General features: G+C 42.6%; 1 protein-coding gene across 3 annotated transcripts in view; it reads right to left on the bottom strand.

Annotated features, from left to right (window-relative positions):
• RUNX2 (RUNX family transcription factor 2) overlaps positions 1-19,440 on the bottom strand; it is a 218,109-nt gene that overhangs the window by 141,824 nt on the left and 56,845 nt on the right. For all 3 annotated transcript variants that reach the window (XM_088052743.1, XM_088052744.1, XM_088052742.1), the window contains 3 exons: positions 16,898-17,181; positions 9,832-9,988; positions 3,745-3,849 (listed from right to left, as the gene is read on the bottom strand). In XM_088052743.1, the coding sequence (XP_087908869.1) occupies positions 3,745-3,849; positions 9,832-9,988; positions 16,898-17,181 (546 nt within the window). The remainder of the gene's footprint in view (positions 1-3,744; positions 3,850-9,831; positions 9,989-16,897; positions 17,182-19,440) is intronic.

Raw genomic sequence — 19,440 nt, forward strand, 5'->3', positions numbered from 1 at the left:
ACTCACACTGATAAAGAAAGTCGGGGTTGGTGACTTCGGAGCTGACCTTTGATTAGAGACAAACTAAAGCCTTTGGAAGTCAGGAAAAATATAAAAATATATAGAATTCTCCTCCCTCCTTCCTCATGATTCCCCCATGACTGGGTTTGTCCCAAAAGCAGCCAGAAAGGAGGATGTGCCTCCTATTCTCAAGGTAGCGCTATGGAAAGGCAAATAATTTTTTCTGTAGTTGTAATGAAGTAAGGCAAAGGCATTAAAGAGGGCCTTAGGTAAAGATTTGGGTGGTTTCTTTGCTCTTTTTTTTTTTTCTCCTTTGACTTCCTTTACAGTAATCTCTGGCTCTCTGTCGGTCAGTTATGACCTCATGAAAACGTCTCCGGAAAACTTCTTTCAGCCCTCTCAGCTGGAAGGCAGCTCTGCTGGCGAAGATGTGCATATGACAGAGGTTTTATCCTGGATATGAGGGGAGAAAAATATCTGTAGGATTTCCTAATGATTCCCAAAGATCTTATACAACCCTGTCTCTAGACTGCATCACTCAGAGTACAAAGCACTGTCTCAATCCAGCACAGAAACTGCAACAGAGTAGATGTCCCTGGACAGCAATCTAGATAGACTGGAAGGGGTTACGTAAAATTAAATAAATCTTTTCTGAGAAAAAAAATCATCAGAAGACCTTTTCTCATATAGAAATGGGCAAGTTTTCCTAACAAAGCAACCTGACATCACTGTCTCTATTAAAATATTTTCAAATAATAACAGAGAGGCAAGGCAGCAAGCTTCTACAAGCATATGTTTAATACGACTAAATGGCACTTACATTTAAGAACCTGACTTTCTGAAGTGCTGAGCATCCAAAACACCAACTGGAGTCCCTGCATGCCACGAGTGTTCAGCACTCCTGAAGTTGGGCTCTAAATGTCTGTGATGTCTGTCATGGCTTTGCTGCTGCTCCTGCTGCTGCTGGGAACCTCACAGCTTTCGTTTGCTTGAGTCAACTTGCCAAGAGAAGGTCAGAGTGCCTTGCCTATAAACAAGCCTTACAAATTCACGATCTAAAGCATGATGTCATGTCTTAAAATGATAAGCTGGCAACAAAGTAAATGACATTTTGTAAAGATGTGTATAATTTTATGTTTACACTCCTTAGAATGAAGGTTCTAATAAGTCATCGGTTGTGTTCCTTTAAAGGGAAGTTTTATAACTGAGATGAATCACAACTGCAAAAGATCAAAGTTAAAAAACATCAATGATGCCATGGGGTACTTTTTAATCTTGTAATGAATGATGATCATGTGCTCTTATGAAGTTGCTCCAACTGCCAACGCCAGATGTGTATATTAAGAAAAAAGTTGTTTGTGATGTGACAGCTCTGGTTGAGTTGCCAGAGAGAGGAAAACTAGGATAACATGCTTGAAATATTGAAGTGGAATACAGATCCTGGCAGAGAGGGGCACTATTTGCTGATACATAATTTTTTAAGACAAACACATTTGCTATCAGAGCTGCTCCTTGAATACCTTATTGCCCCCAACCACCTAATTTTCCTTAAGCAACATAAATGCCAGATACATTCACTGAACGATTACTACCAAAGTAATGTAATTGCACAAGTGCAGGGTTTCTAAGAAAGAAACAAAACTTCAGTGAAACTCCCAGAGCTCACTGGAGCTACTTTTTCCCTACAAATTCAAGTTTAATAATGAGTCATTCCAGAGATGCATTAGAGTAACTTGAAAGTATAAGATTTCAGTATTCCACCAAAACATTAAAATACAAATGGGCATTCAAGCTCAAATTTTACTTTCTTAAAAAAAAAAAAAAAAATGAAATAAAGAAAGAAAAGAAAAAGATGAAGGAGGACACAATATCCACAATATCTCCATATAGGCCATAAGAACTCAGTTACTGAGCATTTCTAGGCTCAGCTGTTCAAAGACACCAGCAGACGGGTATGACATACAGAGGCCTTTTAGGTCTAAAGTAAAAAAATTCCAACAGAACTAGGAGATCTTGTTGAATTCTACGAACACAGACTCATTTTCAGTCCACTGATTACCAGAATATCCCCATGCCAGCAGGGTCTCTTTCTGTGCTGCACAGGATAACCCACACTACTCTTCACACATCACTTTCAAACCTCTCTGCTTTTTCACTATGCTGTGTCCTCTGCCAGGAGATTTCCTCTTTTGCAGATGCATCAATACATGGAAGCAACCTCCAGATGAGAATGGCTAAATGATACTTACTTCCCGCTTTTTACTCCATTAATGCAGCTTCCCCAGTGTCCTCAAAGTATGTTACATGGAGCACCAGCCACAAGTGAAAATTAAAAATGGGAACTGGCTCACAGAGAGAAGACAGAACAAAAATCCCCCTGCTGTGACATCAGGACACCTCAGATGAGAGCAGGTAGCACCACAAGTGAAATCTAATGAAATGTATCCAGAGCTATTTGCTTTTTAGCTGTTCTTCAAGGTGAAACTCTAAAGCCTGGACTGTCCTTACAGGGAGCATTTCAGTTCCCACCTAGGTGTAAGAGGAGGTGACTCTGCCATGTTTATTGGCACGAGAAACACTTAACTGCATGAATTCTGTCTACATCTTTCTACTTCTGTCTTTGTGGTATTTTAAACAAAACACCATGAAAGCTCCTTGAAGGTTGTGTTTGTATGTGCAGATCAAAGGGAAAATAATTATTTGAGATGCTTCCATTATAGGGATTCTTTTAATGTGGTTATTCATCAAATAATTCTTAATCTCTAAGTGTAATTTAAATAACGCTATACCTGGCTAATCCAATCAATTTAGAGTAATTTCTAGTTAGATTAAGAAAAAACTCCAGAACTGGCTCATCAGTGATACCCATATGATGTGAGACCGGTTACCAGCTAAATGTGCTAGACAGAGAGACAGCCAGATAAATCCTGACGGATTAACCAGACTTGACTGTATCTAAAAATAAGTGCTGCCCATAAAACTGCTAGAACATGACAAAACCCAATTGTCATAAAAGTACAGCCATTGCAAAATAGATAAATCATGGCAAATAGAGTCTTAGTGAGCTTGCATGGCTATGAGATAAACATGCTGGGCGAAAATCTGCTGGACTATGTTTTAAAAAAACATATTTTCTGCGCACAAATAAGAAACAAAAACTATGCTGTTGATATACTGCTTTTTTTATCTAACTTGGGCCCCTGGGGGTCTACGATGAGTCCATAGCTGAAAACCAACTTCAGGTATGATGAGATTAACCAGGTGCATTAATTATCTGATGGCAAAAGAATTTAAGGGCAAACAAAAAGGCACTATATTTTATGTTTCCTCTTTATGCTAGGACTGATCCTGAAAGATCAGGCTCCTGTTTTGTTCTAAACGTCTCCAGTTGGAAGCTTACAGGAGTTCAGGGAATGCAGAACGTTGCAGGATTGTATCTTCTGTGTCTAAATCAGATTATATATAAATACAGTGGGTTTAGTTCTCATTTACAATGGCAGATAATGTATCAAGACCTTGATGTGAAGAAGAATCACGTTTGGGATTGCCCAAATTCAGCCAAGCACTTAAGTGAGTGTTTAATGCAATATGTGTGTGGTCCAATAGATTCCAAATTAAGCATGCACTCACATATCTTGCTGAGCAAAAACCAGTGTTTGACAAAGATATAGATATTTCATTTACAGGTCTCTGTTAAACAAAATTAAGCAGGCATAAGAGCAAAAGGAAGAATATAATACTCACTTCTTGGCTCTCTTGGCCCATCCACTGTAACCTTTATAGCTCTGTGGTATGTAGCGACTTGGGGGGGATTTGTCAGGACAGTTATTGTCAAAGTAAAGCTCTTCCCTACAAGGGGAAAAAACAACAAGGAATGAGTGATTACAACATGAAAACAGTCACATGCATGTTCAGTAAAGAATCAGTTTGAAATTATTCCCTGTCGTTACCACAATCGTGAAAATTAAAAACATAACTGACCATAGGAGTTTTCCTCCCCTTCAGTTTTACTCTATGTCAAGAATACGTCCATGTGTTGACAATCTAAATGTTTCTTATTTAATAATGGGTCATCATACAATGACAGAACAAAAGTGATTCACTGCTGAGGACAAGCCAAATTCTTTGCTGCATTGAAAGTGGTGTAAATCCAAAGCAAGTCAGATAATTTAAAAATTTACTCCAGTTTCGCAGCTGTGTGACAGAGAGCAGAATGTGACCACATGTTATTTACTTCACACAGTTTTATCATTTCATTTGCTTGACTTGACTACAATAAGATGAGGAAAGAATATATTTTCCTCCTGGGAGATGTTTTAACAGGGAGTCAGTGTCTCTGTCCTTCGTATGCCAGGGCTAATATGATGATATCATTATTAGGGAGAACGCCTTTATTCCCTACACATATTCCCTCTATGAAATAGCAAGAAAGCCCCCAACTTTCCCGTGAGGGTGAGAAATGTCTTTGTGCACGTACTTTGCTATCGTCAGTCTGCACTGTTGGTTTTTTTTTGTTGTTTTTTTTTTGTTCTACTTTTCAAAGCTTGAATTCAGGCAGTGATTGCACAAGACCATCCACAGCCTTCAGCTGAATGAAAACGTTAAAAAGAAATAAATAAAGGGAGCTGCCTGCATCTGAGCACACATTCTCACAGGCACTGGCCCCCGTTTGGGAGACTCACTGACAGTTGTAATCTGTTAGATATGCAACCGTTACTCATGTCAGATAGTCAAAACTGAAAACTGTTTCAAGACAGGAAAAGGTGGGCGTACAACAGTGACTCAATAAAACAGTCAGCAATCTTTGGCCTTCATGCTCATTTAAGCTGCTACTTTACCAGACACTTAAAGCTCTTTTTTTTTTTTTTTCCCCCTCCTCCCTGGGTGTATTTGTGCATTTTTGCTCCTAGGGCTTTTCCTCTCGCTGAACTCTGAAGGCATTCAATCAAGGCACAAATCTTAAACTATATGTAGCAGCACAAACTTAATGCAGTTTTTTCAGGCCTAATACAGAACAGCTTATATATAAGGCATAATACAGAACAGAGCTTTGGCTGTCAAATCTAGTAATTGGTCTTTCTTTCTGGTCCAAGTCATATATCCCCCAAACCTGCCTGAGACATGCATCATTTATTATCAGGAGTGCAACTTCAAACTGTCTTGGCTATAATTTTTATGAACTAAAATGTGACATGATTTTTTTTAAAAGGAAATATAACTGTCATTTAGAATAAAATGATTTTCCAGGTGAAGCTGTGCTCCAGCTGTGCCCAGCTCTCTGGGAGATGCAGGTTAGAGGGAAGGTCAGGACCCTGGCAAATAGAATTATAGAATGGTTTGGGTTGGAAGGGACCTTAAAAATCATCTTGCTCCAACCTCCCTGCCATAGACAGGGACACCTTCCACTAGACAAGGCTGCTCCAAGCCCCATCCAACCTGGCCTTAAACACTTTCAGAGATGGAGCATCCACAGCTCCCACGGGCAACCCATGCTAGTGAGCAACCACCCTCACTATTTCTTCCTAATATCCAATCTAAACCTGCCCTGTCAGTTTAAGCATGCAAAAATCTCAGGATACTGAATTCTGTCCCAGTGGCATGGATGAAGGTGGCTTTTCACATTTTCACTGGGAAAAGGATTGTTTCCTAAATCATCACAGGAGCAGCCATAGGTGTATTTAGGACGTCCAGTTTTTGTCCAGTCCTGCCCACCTGCTGTCCCAGAGGTGAACTGTGTGTCCTGCCAGCACAGGGCATGGGCAGCCTTCACACACACAGCAGCAGCCCTACAGTGCCTCCACACTGCTTGTTTAGGGCTGAGAAGCATCCGTGCCTTTTATCCCTCTCCAAACAGGAATTCAGCCCACTGAACAAATATGTATAGTTCTCCAGGCTCAGGTTTAAGGCTTCCTTTGGCACCAGCTTACCATGTCAAAAAGTTCTGACTATTAAATTGTATGCTGATGACATTCAGATCACAGTAACCCCTAGATGATCAGAAGAATATTACTGGTAACAAAGATACTAAAGGGGCTTTTCCATACACATTTGAATGAAGAATTTGGCCTTCCACACTATTGTTCTCTTTATATACCAAATCTGTATAAATGTCTATTATGACCAAAAAAATTAACAAAATATACTACTTGTAAGAACCTGTAAAATTGTTCTGTAGAAAAGCACTGCAGTATTTTCTACACTAAATATATCTCAACAGGATAAAGTGGCCAGAAAAAATGCATTCCTTTATAAAAAGAGCTACATTTGGACCTTGACGTGAGAATTCCTGAAGTGTCACCTCTCAGCCAGCCTGAGCTGAAAGATAAGCAGCTAATTTGAGAGGGAAACTGGTTTTGTTCTCTAACGGGTATTTTACAAACCAATGTGTGGATGAAGAAACACTGACGAAGCCCCCTCACACTCCATAAACCACAGATCCCTTCACTGTGGGGAGCTGCACGGCCCAGCCAGGGCACTCCAGAGCTTTCAAGAGATGATTTACATATTACAGGACTAAGAATGAAATAAATTTTTAGAGTCCCCTGTTTCAGTGGTGCTGATGCCTTCCACAGCTATTTCACAGCTATCCCTCCTCAGCTACAAAATCCTTTAATGCACTTTTTATCACCTTTCTTTACTGCCCTTAGTCATTTCAACTATCCACTTTCAGAGGCTACAGACTAATTGTAGCACTCTTTTATTAAATTCCCCAGCCAAGCAGTCATCTGGCACTATTGCTTCAGTGTGTCTAAACTGTGCATTCTTTGTTATTCACACATGTGAGCGGAGCTGACACAGAGGAGGACGAGATGGACATATGCTGAAGCACACGGCAAGCCCCGGAAAGGAGCCTGAAAGGAGACTCGGCAGCCTGTGTGTGCGCATTGCATATTTTTTCAGTTAGATGCTAATGTGATTAAAGTATCGGGACACAACAAAATTAAGGTTATGATCCTTTGCTTATTGAAGACAGGAATTCTTTCTTCTCTGCGCTGTGGATCGGGCTTGTAAAAGTGAGCTACCGCCTGAAAACCGCATACAAACAACTGCTGCATTCGCATCAAACACTCCTGTTACTTACTCTTATGAATCCAAAAAAGGTGTGTAAGAGAAATTATGCAAACAGAAACGTGAAGCTTCTGTCAGGCAAACAAAATGAATATGTATAAAAATCGGGTTTCTTCATTGAGCCATGGGAAGCAAGTAAAAACGTGGGAGAGGAGGTGAAGTGGTAAGTTGATGATTCAGACTTCACAATCAAATTTAGAGATACAGAGATCAAAGCACGAGCTGCTTAGAAAGATGTAAATCTCAAGTCAGGAACAGGTGTGGATTAGTTTCTTGCCACTGAAAAATGATTTCTTTATTAGTTTATTTTTTCCTGTTCTACTTCAGGACTTGTATTTACTGATATTTTTCTATGTAAAGAGCTTTCTCACTTCTGTTTGCAACTACTGATTTCTTTTCCTGCTATTTTAAGCAGAGTTCTAAAAATCTTTCATTAATGATAACTCTTTCTCCTTCTCTCCTTCTCTCTCTCTCTCCCCCTCTCTGTTCTAAGTCTGGAAGACAAGTCTGGACCAATTTCTCCATCCTGCCTCTGGCAGGAGAATGCAGCATTTCAGATCCTCCACCGAGTCCCGGCTGCTTCAAAGGAAAAGCCCTACTTTCTTCCGTTAAGATCATAAGAAATATAGGGGGAGGGGGTCAGCTCTGTTTGGACATAATTACACTTCATCAAAAGAAGCTTTCTTCATCTTCCATGCGTGAAAAGTCTGCAAGCAGTTAAGTCTGTCTTTTTTCTTCCTTTTTTTTTTTACCTTTTTTTTTTTTTTTTAAATATAAAAATTGCTATTTGGGAAACTAGCCAAAACTCAGAAAGCCAATATAGTAAAACAGTGCACACCCTTTGTTTTTCTTTGAAGTCTCTTAAATAAATATGTTGAGGGTTTGAAAAGTATACTATCACTTTTCCATAGATTCTACCCAGATTGATCAGAGAAAAAGTCTTCCAAGTCTACTAGATAAAAAATATAAATTAAACTACTGGAACCAAATTTTAGGATCTCTGTGTTTGTGTCTGTATCTGTATCTGCTGAGGCTTTAAGCCGTCTATTTCATTTCCTATGCTTTAATAAAAAGTATATATCATAGGTTTGAAATTAAATCCTCAGATCAGAAGTAGTGCATCACATTTCAGTCCTTTTTCAGCATTACTAAAAGGCTGATACACTACTGAACTTCTACTGTAAGGCAGCAGTAGTGATGGAGCCAGAGAACTTTCAAACCTAATCCATCAGCAGAATAACAAAGTAAACTGATTATTTAAAGAAGACAAATGGAAGAGATAGGCAACACCTTATTCACAGGGGGAATAGACTCCATATTTATGTAGCATTACTGTTAGTAAAATTATTCTTTCTTTCAGATTATTCTCTATTATTAATACCTTTTAAGTTCTAAAATGATAAAGCTAATTTTTGGCTATGTAATTAAAACAAACAATAGTCAGTAAGTCATGCTTATGGACTCCCTTTCACAAGGCACCTGTAAAAATAAGCTGACTGATTTGGACTATCTAGGCCTCTGTCATATGTTTAATTTTTTTTCAGACAAAACCTCTCTCCTTCCACAAGATGAACCCCAACTGCTTTTTAAAGAATATTAATGTAAAATTTTCCTTATTGCTAATTTCCCAGCACAATTATTCTGCTTCTTTTGCTTTGTTTTAACCTATGCAGGGCTAATTTTGAACAAAATGAAAAACAAAAAATTACTTCAAATACATAAAGGAAAAAAATATGTAGGTTGAATCAATGACGGATACAACGCCACTTTGAAGACTCCTGCAACAAGAACTGCAGTGCCAGCTTCCTTTGAGCTGTCCTTTCAATCATTACCTGAAGTCTGAAAGCTTCTGTGTGACCCTTAAAGAGGAATTCTTGCAAATTTGCAATGATTACAAAAGCTTTCTATAAGTGTAGTGCAGTTTTCAGATTATAGGGAACTCCTAAAGAGCTGGAAGACAATGACAGCACTCTACATCTTTAAAAAAAATAAAAATAAAAAAGAAATTGAAAGTTACCCTGTCCTTTAAAATAAAGGTTAAATTTAGTTTGTGCCCATGCTTACCAGCAATTCATAAAAAGTCAACCAGCTTACTAAAAAGAAAAGTGGGGGTGATTTTCACAGGTTTGGTTTAAAGGGCAGTTTGATTTAAGGGCGGAGAAGCTACTAGCAAGCTTTCCACCAACAGCTGTTGAGCCTTGAAAGTTTTAAGTCCCTAAAGAATACAACCTATAAGTGATATGCAAAATCCCCCTAATTAAAGGTCTTCTACAACAGCTACAGAAGTGGCTCTATTGCTAAAGGGAATTCTCTACCTCTCATTGCCATGGCCCGAAATACACTCCTCTGACTCTGCATAACCTGGATCACAGATATTCCCTTTTACTTCCACCCTTCCTGTGTGATTCAGACAGGGAAGCCGGTACTCCCTGAATCGTTTTTCAAAACCTCTGTCAGATAAAAAGCTACAGAGACTCCTAACTTGCTTTGTGCAAATGCTGAAGTTTGACAATAAAATATGTGTACATCACTTAAAAAAAAAAAAAGACTGATATCCTGAACAACGTGGTCTACTGGAAGGTGTCCCTGCTCATGGCAAGGGGTTGGAATGAGGTGAGCTTTAAGGTCCCTTACAAACCAAACTTTTCTGTGATTCTATGAACAATGGATTTATGGGTTAATCAGTATTTCATTGCAAAGTAAGTTTGACATGTCGGCATCGTTTTTCACATCATTACGAACACATAAAAGGCAGTGGCCTACCTCTTCCACTTCTGCCCACAAATCGTAAGTCATTAAATCTGGCCACCTGGTTCTTCATCACAGCAGAAGCGTTTCGCAGCTCTGCAGAGTAGTTCTCATCGTTTCCAGCCATGACGGTCACCACCGTCCCATCGGGCACTTCTCCTAAGGCCACCACCTGTAAGAACGGGGAGACAATCATTGGTGAAGCCACACTTTGGAGGTGTGTGCTTCCCTCACAGCTCTGCAGGCTCCCACACTCGTGAAGAAGTTCTGTGGTGAGGAGTCTGGTACTCGCTGTGCACAGAACAAAGTGCCACATCAAACACTGAAATATCGTGTTTTGTCTCCGTTTCTCAGAGCTTCTTCATTGTTGCATTTCTTCAGAAACGTTCAACCTCCTTACGTTGAGTGCACACTTTAATGCCTTCTGAAGGACAATTTTGTTCTTAGCAAGCAGGGAGCAGCGAGAGAACATGAGACAAGGCTTGTATCTGTAAATTATGCACGGGAAAGCATTCAAAATGGAAAGCTAGAAATTAGTATTAGCAGGCTTATCACCCAGATTCAGTTCTGTTCTGGTTGCACCCACCACCCTGACCCCTGAGCTCATCAAACAGAGAGATCCATGCATCCACCCATCCCAGAAGTGGCACTCGGGGCACCAGCAGGCAAAGCTCTACGCCCAACACACTCTACAATGGAGCACTTTATGGCTGGAATTCAAACTTCTCATGTGCAATATAAAACAAAGCTGTATTTCCTTGCAGGCATGTAAATTTTCATAGTGCTTGCAAGAGTCACATGTGGTTAGTGCTGATACCTCCTTCAAATTCCAGGATGGGTGAACAGAAGATATCAAAGTATTTCATTTCTCCTTACGTTCCAGCTACCTGATAGTCTCTCTTTCATGCTTCAGTGGTTGCGCAGTGCTCCAATATCTGATTAAATAAATGTCATGGAGCAGACAGCTTCTGATTTGAAAACATCAGGAATACCTACAGTGTTAGTGCTCTGTGAGTTCTTAAAGCAGAAATAAAGTTAAACAGGAATGCTAAGCTACTAGGAAGAAAATATACACACAGGGCAAAAATGTCCACAAAAATATTAATAAAATAACCTCCTTTTCCCCAGTTGGCTAATTCTGATACTGAAAATAAATTTACAACAAGAAGAGATTTAGAAATATTGCATCGCTGAGCCAAAACTTGAAAAAATATCTTAAGCTATGAAGTCTCTCCCCTTGCAGTTACTACCAATTTACATGGTCAGATATGAGTTTTTATATTATTCAGAGTAATTTATTCTGTCTCCTGAAATATATATTACATTTTGTCACATGGCCTTCCTGAAATGTTTTTTCCGTAAATGATCCTGGCTGAAACTAATAATTGCAGGTTGCAGGTGATATTAATTCAGTGGAAAGAATGAGGAGTTCTGGATATATAGGGAGAGCATTATGTGGTCCAGTGAACTGTACAATGTTTCTCTAAAACAAAAGAGGAATTACAATCCTACAGAAATAGGCCATATTACTGAAAACTATAGCTTATTTAATTTAAAAGAAATACTGAGGAGAGAGAAGCAAGTGAAACTTAAATGCTGTTTAAAAAGAATTTACCTGCTTCTCTTTTTTTGCATAAAAACCCCAAAATCTAAAAGCTAAGTTTTGCCACAAACTACTGTGAGGTCTTCATGTATCAAACAAAGATTTTACGTTAAAGTCATATGAAAGTCCCTGAACGTAAAAATAGAGGAACCACCACTGTGGCTAAGATCTGAGGTCCCAATAACTCTCAGCCTTGAGTCTGGCAGCAACCAGGTCTGCCGGCTTCAAAGCCAGGTGTAATTAATAATAAATAATAATCAAATAACAAATAATAATCTGGTGAACAGATTACAGAGCTGACTCTAAGAATTAACAAATGGATACTGGTTTAAACTGTGAAGCATGGAGCTTGAGACTACTTATAAACCACTCCCTTCCCAGTCTGCAGCAGACCACGTTATCTCTGGACAGTCTTGTTGTGCCCATCAACAGCCCAGGGAGTTGCACCCTATGCCTTTTATATCTCACAAAACAACAACAACAAAAAATCACATTAGCTCCAGAAATGCAAAGCACCTGAGAGCGCAGCAGGAAGCACAAGGCTGCCAGGGGCCTGGGAAGAGGGAGCAAGGTGCCTGAAGCCTCAGCTCATCTCTTTCTCCCCAGGTACCCTCAGAGTATGGACAGGAAGCACCATCACAGCCCTGTCTCAGTTCCAAACCCAGGTACAGCTTATAACACCTGGCAGGAGGGCACAAAATCCCTTAAAAGACTCTCCTCTGTCCTCTATTGCTTTTCAGAGCTTTCCTTCCTGCCCTTTCCACTCGATGTCAGTTCAATTTGTCAGCTTAGCCATCAGCCCAGAGCTGCACGTGCCGCTGCTGTCGCCGAGTGATTGCAGCTAATCAAGAGGTGCATCATTACTGAGAAGCCTTGGATGCAGTATCACTGTTCATCTCCTTCAGAGAGGACCAAAGGACAGGACAAACTGAAATCAGAGATGAAAATAAAAACTTTGGATCATAAAATAAAGCCCTATAACATGGGAAGCTCCCTTGCCACACAACAGGAGTAAAAGGGTTATTCTTTTCTTACTTTGATACTTTCTTGCCACAAAATAGCCTAAGACTATTGCACATGTACATCGAAGCGCTGGGTAGAAAGAAGCTTTGAAAAACAAGTTTGAAACCCGGAGAAGTACACGTCATTTTGAGAATTTTCAAAAGTAATTGTACATACTGAAAGACTGCTGGCATAAAGTCTAATTTGGCAATTTAATGCCATGTATCAATACAAAATTAATTGAATATTCTTAGAAAGAGGATTGTAAATGCACTGTGAAATAAGTAAGGACTGTGTTAAAAATTAAAGATTAGAATTGGCCACAGTGCACATTCCTTACCTATCTTTTAATACTCAATATCTTTACTATTTCAAAATCTTTATTTTCCATATTAAGCTCCCTACACATTTTGATGATAAAAAGTAGATTCTGTTCTATTTTTTTTTTTTCCTTTCAGTTAGAGCTCAAAAAGGTACATGAATCCCCAGAATAAAACCAAACCAATTCTTATGAGTTGAAAATAACTATGTGTTTTTTGCATAACACAAGTCTGGTTAAGCAACCTGTTTGCCTAGTTTCAGTCCAGTGGGATTTGAACTGGCCAAAGTATGTAGCCTGAAGACGGAAGTTATAAGCACAAAGCAAAACTCCTATACAACAGCAGGTACTCAGACTTTCTGCAGCGTAAAATGCTTGTCTGAAAAAAAAAAATGGCCAACATTAGTGTACATGCTAACTAGTTCCCCTCAAACATTGATATCTGCCACTTCAAAAGCTTTCTTGCGAAACACTGAATTCAAACAGCCTCTGAATGTAAAATCTGTGTTGAGAATGCTTTTCCCAGACATTGCCAAAAGAGCATCTGATACTATTAAAATATTTCAGTGTCCTGTAACTTAAAACAGAATAACTGATTCACGCTACTTTTTGTTTCAAATCTACATCTGGGCTGACAATTTATATAGCAGGTTTCAGCTTGAAGCTATTTAAAACAGCTGAGTTATAAACTCTGAAAATTGGGGTTTGGAGGGAAATGCTGACAGACCCTGAACTACTGTGGTGCTACTGGAGAAATGTTTTAAACTCCACATCCTATTTTTTCCCCTGCATTTAGGTCCACTAAGACTCTCTGCTGCTATTAGCATCATACAGAAGTCACTTCTAACCTCCAACATGGCAGTCTGGTACTTTATGACTGGCAGTAAAAACCTCCACAGAGGGACCAAATTCTGATGACTCGACTCAAATAAAGTATTGCTGGCTACCAAGATTACAAAGTGAATATGATTTGGACCTGGGTGCACAATATCCATTTATTTTATTCTGAATATTAATAGCTAGAGCTGTATTTATGAGTACTCATCTAATACTCTTCCCCACAAAGCCAGTCTGCATTAACAATCTTCTTAGTGAGCACGCGACAGGGACTCCCTCCCCAGTGTGTGCAAATATTAATAGTTAAAATTCAAACCTAATGCTAAGCCAACACTATTTCAAAAAATTATAATCAAAACCAGAACTGTTTATAACATACTTCCTCTCCTGCATATGATTTATATCTGTTTTTTTAAATTAAAACAGTGCTATATCCAGCGTACGTTTTCGCTCGGAATCACTGTGAGAGAATTATGACACACTTAACACACCACTCAAAACATTATCATCAACATATTATTTATTGCCAATAAAACTTCACAAAGTGTGTTGTCTGCGAGCTATTTCATTTTCAAGTTATTGTTTAGCTGAGATTTCTATAGCTCAGATCTGTCTCTTTTCCCTTTCAGAGCTGTTTCCCATTCTGATGTAACACAAGCAAGCGTTTCACTGTATGATACATGTAGCTCCTTTGGTCTAAAACTACTGGGCAGCTGCATGCAAGTTGCATTTGAAAAATGAAATAGATTTTTTTTTTTTTTTAAAGGGTCAAAAGTATTTCAAGTGAGTTTCAAATTAATTTACAGGTATATAAAGGCATTTGTAATTTTGGCGTATTTTTAAAAGCGCATATTGTATATGAAAACACAGCTGCACCCACAGTAGCCGGGTGCAAGGGGCAGCGTGTGCCTCTGATGCATCTGAAAATCGGTCAGATCTGCACCTCCATGTCAGCTATCAAACACAGGACCCACATGTAAGACAAATATAAATACATATATATGAACACAAAAAGATTGGGGAACAGTCTAATCCTTTGTCTACCTTTTTATCTCATGTAAGCATTCTTATTGTAATAATATTTTAAATACTTTAATATTTAGTTTAGATCTTTCCCTTATTCTAATGAGATGCGACCACATCCTTTGAATTGCTGTGGGGTAGGAGAAGGCTCAGACACCTCAAATGAGAACAACAACGTGAGCATGATAATGCAACAGCTCCCGCGTTCCTGCTTTAAAGAGTAACTATAACACCAACTTAATCTAGTGCTCAATTAAATTATAATCACAATTCTCTGAAAGCTCCTCCTCCTTACCCCGCAGCCCCTCTGAATCAGAATCATTGTGATCCACTCGTAGAGTGGATCTGAGTGCTACACCAAGCCATGAAGCCAAAAGCCATGAACCCCATTTTCCTGCCATTTCTGCTCAGTCTGACCATCGTGTCCTGCACAAGTAGGCCCTCTGCAAAGGGTTCCTCCCGCAATTCCAGCCTCTCCGAGCTGTTCCCACACACACGAGCACTTTAGCCAAGCCTCACCCGCACACCCGCAACATCTACAAAGCAAATCCCCATCGTTATCAGCACTCACTTTACCAGGGGCTCATTTAACCACTTTTACTATTTCTTCCCGGACAAACGGCCATGATAACACGGCTGGCAGATGGGAAACACAAGAAAAAGGCGATGTTCTGGAACGCGCTGGGTGAGACTGTTCCCAAACTTTTTTGTCTTTTCAGGATTTCCAGGTGTGTTATTTTTCACAGGAAAATGTGGGTACATTGAGACCATTGCAGGGCCACCCCATCACACTCTGACCCATGACTTGCTTAGGAAGGCACTTGGGGACACCCCAGCCATTTCCCCCTCCCTACCTAAAGCCACGGGAAGGAAAAGTCCAGGGGGAGCACTTAGAAACACTGCTAGAGGAGGAAAAGGGCTTGCTTTAAAGCACGCAATTATTGTTGTTATTATTACAGGTTTTTTTCTAAAATCGTTTCCTCTCATTAGCGCGCCATAGGGATGGAGACAGAAAATTAAAAGCAGCATCCCCAGAGCAGAGCGGGGTGGGATTTATTATGGAAATGTGCGACCCTGCCAAGGAGAGCGTCTCTGGGCAGCCACTTCCTCGGTTGTCCACCAGGAGAAGGGAAGGGGCCCTGTGTCCCCCCCCTCCAGGTGTTCTGTGTCCCCCTTTCCCAGCCCCATCTCTGCCCGGGCTGTTGGAGGGCAAAGCCCCCATCCCTCTGCCACTCCAGCCTGACCCTGCAACTCCATCCGCCCCCTGTACGCTTCAGAGCCACCCCAAATCCTCCAGGCCCACTCCCGGGAGCGGAGAGGAGGAAGGGGCACCCCCGTGGCTCAGGGACTGGTGTTTCGAGGTGGAGGGGTGCCGCACTGAGCTCCGGCTGAGGGCTGACTCCCTCCTTCCCCAGGGAGGGAAAGAAGGTTTCTACAAAAAAAAAATAAAAAAACCCAGGGAAAGAGGCTGGGGGAGCAGGGGGTGTCTCCCGGGTGGATGCTGAGGGGGGTGCCCCTGGGCTGCCGGGGTGGACACGCCGGCAGTGCCCCGCGGGGATGGAGATAACGGGATGGCTCCGGGGATGCGGGCCGTGCAGGGGGGGCGGGCAGAGCATGGGGGGCAGCAAGGGTGAGGGGGGCAGAGCTGGCACACGGGGGGCACAGGAAGCGCAGCAGGATGGGGGACACGGCAGCCACTGCAGGACCGGGAGAGGGGGGTGAGAGGCACTGCGGGGGCTGCACTCCGGCACATCGCGGAACCGGGGCACAGGAGGCACAGCAGGACGGTGACAGGATACAGAAGCCGCTTGAACATTTGGGGGGAGCAGGAGTCGTTGAAGGACTGGGGGGGGTCAGAGAAGCCCCACGGGGGCACAGAAGGCGTTGCAGGATGGGGGTGCACGGGGAAGCATTGCAGAGCTGGGGACGTGAGGGGGGCACAGGAGGCACTGCGGCCCGGGGACCACCGGAGACATTGCGGGGGCAGAGGGGTCACAGAAACCCCTTCGGGCCGGTGGGGCACTGAGATGCTGCAGGGCGGGGGCGGGAGGGCACAGGAGTCCCTGCGGGCCGCGGGGCACAGAAGGCACTGAAGGACAGGGCTGGGGGGGTGGAACTGCGGGACAGACACAGAGGAATCCCTCCGGGCCGTGGGGCACAGAAGCTCCTGCAGGACGGGGATAACCGGAGACACTGCGGGCCGGGGAGGGGGGGCACAGAAGTCGCTACGGGAGGAAGGGCAGGGGGCGCGGGGGGAGCATCCCGGGCCGCGGCGGCTGCGGGAGGGGGTGTCTCACCTTGAACGCCACCGGGAGGGTCTTGTTGCAGCGCCAGTGCGAGGGCAGGACGGAGCAGAGGAAGTTGGGGCTGTCGGTGCGGACCAGCTCGGCGGGGTGGTCAGCGATGATCTCCACCATGGTGCGGTTATCGTGGGGGCGCAGCCGGGGCACGGCGGCCGCCGCGTCCTGTTGCTGCTGCTGCTGCTGCTGCTGCTGGGCTACCACCACCGGGCTGACCTCGCTCATCTTGCCGGGCTGCAGGCTGCTGGAGGGGGGGCTGAACCTCCGGCTGGTGCTGGGATCTACGGGAATACGCATCACAACAGCCACAAGTTAGCGAATTGGGGGGCGGGGGGGGAGCGGTAGGGGGATCGCTGGTAGAGGAGGAGTGAAGTGGGGGGTGGGGGATGTTAAAAAAAAAATATATGTATCTAGCGAAAAAAGGGGTGAATGAAAAAGTGGAGGGGTGAGGATAAGGGGCAAAAAAGCAAATCAGACAAAAAATAGAAAAAAAAAAAAAGGAGCGGATTAAACGCAAGAGAAAAAAAAATCTCAGTCTGTTTTTGGTTTGTTTTGGTTTTTTTTTTAAAGAAAGATGGACGGGGCGAGGGGTGATGCCGATCTGGGGGCGCCTGCAGCCTGGAGCAGCGAGGAGGCAGAGCTGGCGGTGGGTCCGGGGCTGCCCCTCTCAGCACAGCCCGGCTGGAAACTGCATGGTCCCGGCTTCTGCCCAGCTGCAAAGCGCTGCTGCTTCTCCTCCTCCTCCTTCCTTCCTTCCTTCCTTCTCGCACAGTCTCTCTGCTCTTTTCCCTCCTTCTAGCCACCGCTTCTTCTCTCAAGTGCTCGAGTTTCGTCCCTTTCGTCTTCTCCTCCCTTCCCGTCTTCTTTTCCTTTTCGGATTTTCCAAAGGTTGTCTTGGGAGGAGTAGAACTCGCTGCTGGTTCAGCTTCCTGGGCTGCTGCTGCTGGTGGCCGACAGAATCGTAGCGTAACTCAGCCCCGGAGAGGAACGGAGAGGAGGGGGGGTTCAGGGGAACGTCCCGGTTTCCTCCGAAGAAATCTTCCTCCTCCGGACACACACACAGAAAAAAAAAAAAAAAAAGAAAAAAAAAAAAAAAGAAAGAAGGAGCAAACAAAAAGCCTCGCTGGGACAGAGGCAAGGAGCCGCTGCGCTGGGTTCCCCCGCTTATTGCCTCTGGCTTCAGGAAGCGGGAGCTCGGGAAGGGGCTTGGGAAAAGTGGCTCCCCCCCTCCAAAAAAAAGGTCTCCCGAAGCGATTTCGGCGGGGAAACAAAGTTACTGGGGTTGTTGGGGCGAAGAGGAAAGTCACAGGGCTGATAAGTACAACAGACTTTTTAGCTAGTTCCTTTCGGAGGATCAGGACTTAAGAAAAGTTGAACATTCGGATTCCCAGGGAAAAAGAAGCGGGGATCATAGTTGAAAAAAACCAAAAACAATCAGCACAACAATAAAACACCCCTCCTTAGGCTGTTTTCTAAAATATGACCAAGCAAATTCTAGGAAAAGGCAGCCCCGGTGCAGCCCGGTCCTTCACATGAAGTCGCTGCTGGATCCAAGTCCGTAGAGTTGAATAGGCGAACAAAAATCTTGCTTTTTTTTTTCCGCCCTTGATGAACAACAGCAGCAGCAGCAAAAAAAAAAAAAAAATCATTAAAATGTCGCTTTGTTTGAGTTATTTTTCTTTCTGGAAAATCGGGTTAAAAATAATAATTATGAAAAAAAAGCAACCAAAAGTTACAAACTTCTTTTGGGTCCCAAGAAGTTGAGGTCGGGGAAGATGAAGGAGCCGGGAAAAAAATAACAAACCCACGCCACAGTTTTTTTGTCCTGAATGTGGTTTTTGGAGGCTGGGATTTCTAATGATTAGGTTTTTGTGGTTTATATATACAGGACTCTCTGGCTAAGGCGATCATTATGCTGATGAGAGTCAGTAGCACGTGGTGCTTCAGTCCTCAGACTTTTGCAGCCTTCAAAATAAATAAACCAATGTGCATCCCCCCCAGGAGGAGAAACTCTCACCCACGGGGAGAGGGACGGGGAAGGGGGGGAGCAGGAGACGGTCTCCAATCTCCAGTTCTCTCCGGGTTTTTTCCATTAACACTTTTGGGCTTGTTTGTTTAAATTAAAAAAAAAAAAAAAAAAAAAAAAGCATGAAAAATCTTGTTTGCAAAAAAAAAAAAAAAAATAAGAATAATCTGGTGCCAAAGAGTATTTTGCTAAGTCTCCGGTAGTCTAAAGCCTAAACCATTTCCTTGAATGAATGAAAGCTATAAAAACCCCTTCAGACTATTAAGGTAAAGGGAGTCTGGTTTGTTTTCTCCCTTAAAAAAAAAAAAAAAAAAAAGGGCAGATCTTATTAAAAACCATTTACATACCCAATGGTATGAAAGTGTCACCGCCTCCCCGCGCAGATAACAGCCTATCACAACCCGCCCTCTAATTTCTAAGGCTTTACTCCGACTTGCTACTTCCACCTTCTTGTAAAAAGTCGGCGCTGCGTGTGTGCTCCTTGCTCGCCGCCTGTGTGTGACTCGGGGCGCTG

This window comes from Pseudopodoces humilis, chromosome 3, assembly GCF_049639895.1.
Source record: "Pseudopodoces humilis isolate 2021_Gansu_Grassland_sample_001 chromosome 3, ASM4963989v1, whole genome shotgun sequence".
Taxonomy (NCBI): Eukaryota; Metazoa; Chordata; class Aves; order Passeriformes; family Paridae; genus Pseudopodoces; species Pseudopodoces humilis.